This window comes from Cherax quadricarinatus, unplaced genomic scaffold (assembly GCF_038502225.1).
Source record: "Cherax quadricarinatus isolate ZL_2023a unplaced genomic scaffold, ASM3850222v1 Contig321, whole genome shotgun sequence".
In the NCBI taxonomy this organism is placed as follows: domain Eukaryota; kingdom Metazoa; phylum Arthropoda; class Malacostraca; order Decapoda; family Parastacidae; genus Cherax; species Cherax quadricarinatus.
This window is the reverse complement of record NW_027195347.1, coordinates 197,969-207,500: the sequence shown is the minus strand read 5'-3', so window position 1 is coordinate 207,500 and position 9,532 is coordinate 197,969. Positions and strand designations below refer to the sequence as shown.

The 9,532-nt window shown below is 41.4% G+C and overlaps 1 protein-coding gene across 5 annotated transcripts in view; it reads left to right on the top strand.

Annotated features, from left to right (window-relative positions):
* LOC128693309 (cytochrome P450 4c3-like) overlaps positions 1–9,532 on the top strand; it is a 92,949-nt gene that overhangs the window by 2,935 nt on the left and 80,482 nt on the right. For 2 of the 5 annotated variants that reach the window (XM_070080323.1, XM_070080324.1), the window contains exon 2: positions 2,404–2,555. The exons of 2 other annotated variants lie outside the window; for them this stretch is intronic. In XM_070080323.1, coding sequence (XP_069936424.1) covers positions 2,522–2,555 — 34 coding nt within the window. In that variant the 5' untranslated portion in view covers positions 2,404–2,521. Of the gene's footprint in view, positions 1–2,403; positions 2,556–9,532 lie in introns of those variants that run through there. One more of the 5 variants, XM_070080325.1, reaches the window with a different exon arrangement.

The following is a 9,532-nucleotide window of genomic DNA, read 5'->3' as shown; positions in this document are numbered from 1 at the left end:
TTGCCAGGGATGGGTTTCAGTTTATCTAGGGCTGGTATTGGGTCACTGGTCAGTGCAGTGGAGGGAACTGTTAATGCTTTTAACTAGAATAGTTTGTGGTATGGTTTTTTTGTGTGGGGGGGATGGATTGTAGAACCAGGGGTTTGAGCTGTGTGATAATGTGGATTTTAGGAGTAACAATCATCATTTAACATTGGGCAAACATAAAGGTAATTAAATCAGAAATTGCGAAACGGAAAAGATAAAATGGAAAAGGTACAGACAAAAAATAATCTCAAAATATCTTATACAAATACCAAAAGTGCCAGAAATAAGATGAAAGAATTACAGTATATCTGGTTGTATGTGCAGGCAGCATTGATGTTATTGCAAAAACTGAGACCTGGTTTAATTTGAAGAGTCAAAACATGATTGCTGAGTATACTTTCAAGGGTTTATATGTACAAGAGAATATAAATTGTATAAAAATCGGTGGATTAGTCACAGAATCTGTTTGGGTAAAATTTCTAGAAATTCAGGAAAAAATAACTAAGTATAATATACTGTCCCCCAAGCTTAAAAAAGCAACATAGTGAGACATCTTTGGGGCGAAATTGTTAGGGCTTCTAAACACGATAATGTAATATTCACTTATTTACCTTTCAATACTGGCATTTATTTAATTACAGTAATTATTTGTTAACTTATTCAGTGCCAGTTATTTATTTATTAATCAAAAATTCATATTTGACTTTCGATATTTTTAACTTACGATGAGTTCTTTAGAACATAACACCATCATAAGTCGAGGAGCACCTAGGGAATTTTAACTCTAGTGAAAATGACTGAACTTCTTCGACTGGAAATCTGAAGTAGTTTAGGACTGCTTTCTAAACAGTAACAGAACCTACCAGAGGCAATAATTTGCTTGAAATAGTCTTGCCAAATAAGGAAACCCTCGTTAATAATCTAGAGATCACAAGTGATCACAAATCTATTACCTTTAATTTAATCTGAAAGTACAAGAATAATAATAATGTGTAAATCCCAGATTTCCGTTCTACAGATTATAACAGACTTAGGGAACATCTGTCTAATCTCGAATGGGGGTTATCCATCTAATGATTCTATTGACGATGATTATACTTACAATAATGAAGGAAATAAGTCACTCTGTCTGACTTTTTTGGGTTATCCTAGGTTCTCTACACATATGCTGCTATGTATGATAATTCTATGTAACTGTATTTGTGTATACCTGAATAAACTTACTTACAACTATGACTTTTTTGTAATAATGTACAATGTTCCCAAAGTATATATATATATATTCCCCAGAGAGAAACTAGGTCACATAATAATGATCCCAATGGATGAATAGGAGACTAAAGCATCTGTTAAGATAGACAAGAGAAAAATTTATAGGCACATCGGAAGAGGAGAGAATAATCTTATTGACCATAAGGTAAATATTAAAAGAGAGGTAGAGAAGACTATGCTGCTCAGTTTTGGTCTCCTAACCATAGAATGGATATAAGTTCATTAGAGAACATACAAAGAAAGATGGCAAAATTGATCCGCTATATAAAGAATCTCTCATTCATGGATAGACCGAGAGTCTTGAACCTTCACTCTCTTGAGAGACGTAGAATTAGAGGAGATATTGAAGTATATAAGTGGATGATAGACCAATTTTAATGTCTCGGCGAAACCCGCCAGTGAAGACATCCCAGCGAAGACCATCCTTACAAAGACCGTCGAGAACGTCACGTCGAACACAGCCAGTGAAGGTAAGATTATTGTTTTAGTTGGAGACAGTCAGGTTAAGTCTATGGATTTTTTTTTTGTCTTAGGGGCAGGGATACAGGATATTGTTAGTCGTCTGAACAACATCACGGAAGGTAACAGGAGCATTCCTGTTGTTATCTGTCTCAGTATAGGAGGCAACGATGTTCGCAAGTATAGAAATGAGGATTTAGGACTTAGCAGGTATAGGACAACAATAGACATAATTAGGAAGGGAGGGCGCCCTGTGGCATTTTTCCTAGAAGGGGTATTAGAAATGAATGGTTGTCCAGAGCAACTGGTGTTGATTGTTAGCTGACAAATTCTGTAAGGATAATGCAGTACCATTCATTCATAGACAACTGCAAATACTTCTCTGTCAGAAATGATATGTCTGTCAGGGATGTTGTTCACTTACCTAAGACAGGTGTGGGTGCTCTCTCTAGCTCAGTTGGGTGTTGTTAGATCTTTAAATTAGGATTATAATAGGCAAATATTAGTATCATTTATAGTAGATATTATTAAAAATCACTTTAATGAACATAATATGATTAATGTTGCAGAGAACCGACAGGTTGGTAAGTTAAACACATATGCAACACTTGGGTATCCTTATTGTGAAAACGATTTGCCACACAGTGCCTTCATCAGTCCAATACAAAGAAGAACGGTGAGGATCATAAGGAGTTTGAGGTAATCAGTCCCCCAGCCTGGAGTCGATGTAATTAGTCCATTACTCTTGAGAAGAATACAGCATATGTGCAAAGAAGGGGATGCTATACTGCAGACAGGTGAGGTGAAGCAGTCGTAGGTGGTGTTACCTTTGATAAATCCACAGGTGGAAGTAATTCATGCCTATAGGTTTAGGCTCTGTTCTGAGCCATTCCTGGACTTGGGCCGCAGCCCGAGTACCAGAGCTACTCAGATTCTCTGGAGGTGTGTTGAACATCCATAATATGGGCTTGTTGTCCCAGTGGTAGTAGTAGTAGTAATAGTCCTAGTAGTAGTGGCAGCTGTAACAGTAATAGTGGTATAAGTGGAGGTAACTCTTGGTTGCTATGTGATGGCAGGGTTTATTATCTATAATAGAATTCCTGCTAATTCTTCCGAAATGACGAAGCTACCTGTATTTTGATGATAAGACACTTGGGCATTTTTATTCTGGAAGATTTTCGCCAGCCAGCAGCTTTCTCTGTTCAATGCTAAGAAACAGTGGAGGAGAAGTTTGAGGTAATCAGTCCCTCAGCCTGAAGTCGATGTGTTCAGTCCATTAGTCTTCATTTAATGGTGTCTGAAATGGCGATTAAAGATGATTCAAGGCATTTACATCTGCAGAAATTTGTTTCTTTGATCACTAGGCAAGCGTCACTGAATCTCATACGATGGTTGGAGGAGTTTCTGTGCGTTTTTCAAGTTATCGTTTAATGCATATTTCTTGTATGAATACTGACAGGAAATAACTATTAAAAAAGGGGCCATATCTCCTGCTCATTATCGGTAAGCTCTCCAGACCTAGTTCTCAGTGGTCTTATTTTCCCTGACTTTTGTCCTATATGCTTGAAAGAACCCTTTTAGATTTGTCTTTGATTCACTACTTTAATTTTATAGTCTTGTTTAGCTTTTCTAATCCCATTCTTCATCTTCATTCCCATACTCCCAGATAGTATTAAAATCAATAGATTTGTGATCACTTGTATCAATCTCTTCAATGATCTCCAGATTATTTATGAGGGTATTATCTCAGAGTATTATCTCAGGTTGGTACCGTTACAAACTTCTTCACAAAGTTCTCTTGAGCTACATCAGAGAAGTCACTGCACTCCAAATTACCGATCATAGAAGTACAATCAATATTGTTAAAATTAAAATCCCATGCTTGAAGGAGGGCCGGTGGGCCTATTGCGGTGCTCCTTTCTTATGTTTTATTATTAGTCATGCTGACCTGGGGTACACCTGCGTAGGGTCAGACTCACGATATCTGGAGGGTATATAAAGGCTGTAGATAGCATTAATGGTATACAACCCCGGTCCTGGCGACCATTATACACATTAATGGTATACATTACCAACAAGATGATGAATAAGACACACGTGCAACACCTGGGTATCTTTGTAATGAAGATATTTCACCATCCAGGGACTTTATTTAACACCTTCATATAACCTCTGTATTGAATTGATAACGTTACTTGCAGGCGAAACGTCTTCATAATAAAGATACCCAGGTGTTGAACACGTGTCTTATTCATCAAAGGCTGTAGGTAGGGAGACGAAAATAGAAGACCGTCGTACTAAGGAGCTTTTTCTGGCTACTCGAACTGGTATCATAGCTAAACGTATAGCGGAATATTACGTTTGCTTTGTGTTTCTTTGCAAATATTAGCGTTTCTACAGTAGTAAGTATTCTTGTTGTTACAGTAAGTCTGCGTAGCGATAAATCTCGCTGTTCGGAGTCACACTGTAGGGAGTCCCACTACAGGGTGTCACACTGTAGGGTGTTCCACTGTAGGATGTCCTCCCTAGTGAGTTCAGATCTGCCCCCCTCCGCCCACTTCCCACTCCCGCCCACAGCCCCATCCACCCATATTACATTCTTTGACAATTTTCCGCGCGCTCTCAAAAAGAAAAAAAAATCGAAAAATTGTGGAAATTGAGTTATATCGAAAAATAGCTTAATGACTTGTGTAAGTGTCCATATTTTTACCATATCTGGCAACCCTTGCCCAGTGCCCGCCTAGGGATACTTATTTCAAACGGGCGGGAGTAGGCTGTAAAGTTTCGTAGACGCTAGAGGCACCATGTAACAGGTGTTGGGCTCTTGCGAGGGGCCCCTAGCAATACTGCAGCCAACACCTATTTAATAATCGCAGTTTTAGGGTCCTAGGGATTAGATTAAGTGATTAGTGGATCCTTGATTATTTTGGAATCACAACAAAGTGGAGTAATGGAAACCTTGTGTTTATATAACTGGCATGTAATCTTATCAGATTACATGCCAGTGCCTAGTTCCAGGCGCCATGTCGACTGGCTGTGTCGTCTTTCCAAGACGCATTCTTGTCAAATTGCACGCTTTTGTTTTTTTTTTTTCCTCGCATGTCATTTGTCAGTTATGACAAATGACATGGGTCATTGCAGTGCTCCTGCCATTCTGAGAGAGCACTGCAAGACATTGTGTCTAGCATCTCAAGTGAAGGTGGTAAAACCAATAGCCTGGTCTCAGACTGGGCGCCGGGGGCGTTGACCCCCGATACCTTCTCCAGGTATATTCCAAGTATATATGGTAGACCACCGTGGCTTCATCCACAAGGAAAACTTCCCGAGACCAATGATCCTGGGTGATCTCCCCGAAGATATAGAAGAATGGGTACCACCAGAACCATTCTACGTCCAACAAGGTTAAACCCACCCAATTTATGGAGACTTCAAACAAATTACACTTTATAACTAACCTTGTAACATCTGCAAACATCCTATGCCAGGACACCTCAGAAACTGCTCAGCCGACCACCAACTCGAGGAAAGCAACCATCTTCTTCCATCAACTGTGTGCAGCTGATGGGCAGCAGGGTATACCCCATCCTATGAACTTTATGCATTATGAATAATGCAAATACACACACACACACACTTGTATCAAAGTGGTTAGGCCACATACCTTTATTAAACCCCTTCTCCCCACCCCCACTACCACCCACCCTTTTTATATATTTCCATCGTATCCTATCCTTCTTTCCCCCATCTTACCAAAGCTCTGGTCATACCTCGCCTCTCCTTGCAACAGTAACTGCTGGCTTATGGCGGGGAGCATGATTCAACAAGGAAAATTTTAATAATAGTCCAATTTTGATTATACTAGAAGTTTTATGAAGATTGCCCACAAATAAGAAGAAAAAATAAAATAGTGATTTTTGAAAAGGAAGCAACTTAGTAAAATTTGTGCCAAACTGATAATGTTTGGGATGCTATACTTTACTTTACGTGAACAAAGGCTAAAAACGTATTGTATAGAAGGAACTGAGCGACATATGCTGTATCACCTCAATTCTTAATTTTGTATGTTTTATGCCATTTTAAACAAACGAAACGTAAAGGCTATTACAAATTCAGTCTATGGGAATGTAAAACCATGATTTCTGAATACTGTGTGCAAAAATCTCAACAATCTTTTCATAAATAACGAAGAAAATGTTACAAAGAGGAGAATAACTTACTTTTGAGATGAACAGTAAAATGTTACGCGTGGATACGAGACAATGCTCCTTCCTTCCTCAGTCTCTCCCTCAGTATAAAATATCAATTTTCCACCAGTTCTACTGTTTGCATCTGGTAGCATGATTTCGGTTGAAAAATCCCAAAATCAACAAAATTATGAGGAGCGCTGGTGGCCTGGTGGTTAACGCTCTCGCTTCACACGGTGAGGGCCTGGGTTCGATTCCCAGCCAGAGAAGAAACATTGGACGTGTTTCTTTCCACCTGTTGTCTATGTTCCCCATCAGTAAAATGGGTACCTGGGTGTTAGTCGACTGGTGTGGGTCGCATCCTGGGACACTGACCTAAGGAGGCCTGGTCACAGACCGGGCCGCGGGGGCGTTGACCCCCGGAACTCTCTCCAGATAAACTCTCCAGAAACACCCAACCTCATCAGGATTATGTGGGTAACTGACTGGACACAATCGTTTTTGTGTGTACCTTCCAATAGCTTGAGAAGATGTTACGAAGTATATTTTCTAATCACTGACACAAAACTAATAATATTCGTAAAAAAATACATATATGACGAAAATAACCTGCTTAGTCATTATATTTGATGACGTCATTTTGATGACGTCATCAAATATGACATAATAGCGATAAAACCTCTTAGAAAAATGGTTGAAACAAACGTTTCTTCGTAGCAACCTGTGAACAGGCGGGGCCACGCGCTGTGACTCGACCCTAGCAATCATAAATAGGTGATTACTAACACACGCATACTGCTACGGCTACTAATACTACTACTACACACACACACACACTCACTACTGCTACTACCCACACACACACACACACACACACACAAACTCTACCCCCACAGCAACCACCCATAGTTCCTTATCAGGTCTCCCACTTCCTCAACCCCAATATACCTCCCAGACCAGTCTTAGAAAAGAAGTTGAAGGTGTGGTATACAAATGCAGATGGAATAACAAATAAGTGTGAGGAGTGGCATGAAAGAATCAAGGAGACATCCCCAGACATAATAGCACTCACAGAAACAAAACTCACCAGAATAATAACAGATGCAATCTTCCCATCCGGATATCAAATCCTCAGGAAAGACAGAGGGAGGAGAGGAGGAGGAGGAGTTGCACTGCTCATTAAAAACCAGTGGGGTTTTGAGAAAATGAAAGGAATGGATGGCACGGGCGAAAGGGACTACTTAGTAGGAACAATCCAGTCTGAGGGACATAAGGTGATAATTGCAGTAATGTACAACCCACCACAGAACTGCAGGAGGCCAAGATAAAAATATGATGAGACCAACAGAGCAATGATCGACACACTAGCCGAGGTGGCCAGAAGAGCACACATGGGGGGAGCAAAGTTACTAGTTATGGGTGATTTCAATCACAAGGAGATTGACTGGGAAAACCTGGAGCCCCATGGGGGTCCCGAAACATGGAGAGCCAAAATGATGGATGTGGTACTGGAAAACCTCATGTATCAACATGTTAGAGACTCTACCAGTGAAAGAGGCGAGGATGGTCCAGACTGGACCTTGTATTCACCTTGAGTAGTTCGGACATCGAGGACATCATGTATGAAAGGCCCCTAGGAGCTAGTGATCATGTGGTTCTGTGCTTTGACTACATAGTTGAGCTTCAAGTGGAGAGAGTAGCAGGAATAGGATGGGAAAAACCAAACTACAAAAGGGGGAACTACTCAGGCATGAGGAACTTCCTACAAGACATTCAGTGGGAGAGGGAACTGACAGGAAAACCAGTACAAGAAATGATGGACTATGTGGCAACAAAATGCAAGGAGGCAGAGGAGAGGTTTGTTCCCAAGGGAAACAGAAATAATGGGAAGAACAGAACGAGTCCTTGGTTCACCCAAAGGTGTAGGGAGGCAAAAACTAGGTGTACTAGAGAACGGAAAAGGTACAGAAGACAGAGAACTCAGGAAAATAAAGAGATTAGCAGAAGAGCCAGAAACGAATATGCACAGATAAGAAGGGAGGCTCAGCGACAATATGAAAATGACATAGCATCGAAAGTCAAGTCTGACCCGAAGCTGTTGTATAGCCACATCAGCAGGAAAACAACAGTCAAGAACCAGGTAATCAGACTGAGGAAGGGTGATGGGGAGTTCACAAGAAATGGCCGAGAGGTATGCGAGGAGCTCAACACGAGATTTAAAGAAGTATTTACAGTGGAAACCAGTAGGACTCCAGGAAATCAGAACAGGGGGGGGGGTACACCAACAAGTGCTGGATGAGGTACACATAACCAAGGAGGAGGTGAAGAAGCTGCTATGTGAACTTGACACCTCAAAGGCGGTGGGACCAGACAACATCTCTCTGTGGGTCCTTAGAGAGGGAGCAGAGATGCTGTGTGTGCCATTAACAAAGATCTTCAACACATCCATTGAAACTGGGCAACTCCCTGAGGTATGGAAGATGGCAAATGTAGTCCCAATTTTTAAAAAGGGAGACAGACGTGAGGCACTGAACTACAGACCTGTATCACTAACGTGTATAGTATGCAAAGTCATGGAGAAGATCATCAGGAGGAGAGTGGTGGAGCACCTGGAAAGAAACAAGTGTATAATTGACAACCAGCACAGTTTCAGGGAAGGAAAATCCTGTGTCAAAAACCTACTGGAGTTTTATGACAAGGTGACAGAAGTAAGACAAAAGAGAGAGGGGTGGATCGACTGCATTTTTTTGGACTGCAAGAAGGCCTTCGACACAGTTCCTCCAAGAGGTTACTGCAAAAGCTAGAGGATCAGGCACACATAACAGGAAAGGCACTGCAATGGATCAGATAATACCTGACATGGAGGCAAGAACGAGTCATGGTACGTGACTAGGTGTCAGAGTGGGCGCCTGTGACAAGCGGGGTTCCACAGGGGTCTGTCCTAGGACCTGTGCTGTTTCTGGTGTATGTGAATGACATAACGGAAGGGATAGACTCAAAAGTGTCCTTGTTTGCAGATAATGTGAAATTAATGAGAAGAATCAAATCGGACGAGGATCAGACAGGACTACAAAGAGACCGGGACAGGCTACAAGCATGGTCCAGCAACTGGTTCCTTGAGTTTAACCCTGCCAAATGCAAAGTCATGAAGATTGGGGAAGGGCAAAGAAGGCCACAGACTCAATATAGTCTAGATGGCCAAAGACTGCAAACCTCACTCAAGGAAAAAGATCTGGGGGTGAGTATAAGACCAAGCATATCTCCTGAGGCGCTCATCAATCAGATAACTGCTGCAGCTTACGGGCGTCTGGCAAACCTACGGATAGCGTTCCGATACCTCAGTAAGGAATCGTTCAAGACTTTGTATACCATTTACGTCAGGCCCATACTAGAGTATGCAGCACCAGTTTGGAATCCACACCTGGTCAAGCACGTCAAGAAATTAGAGAAAGTGCAAAGGTTTGCAACAAAACTAGTCCCAGAGCTAAGGGGATTGTCCTACGAAGAAAGGTTGAGGGAAATCGGCCTGACGACACTGGAGGACAGGAGGGTCAGGGGAGACATGATAACGACATAAAATACTGCGTGGA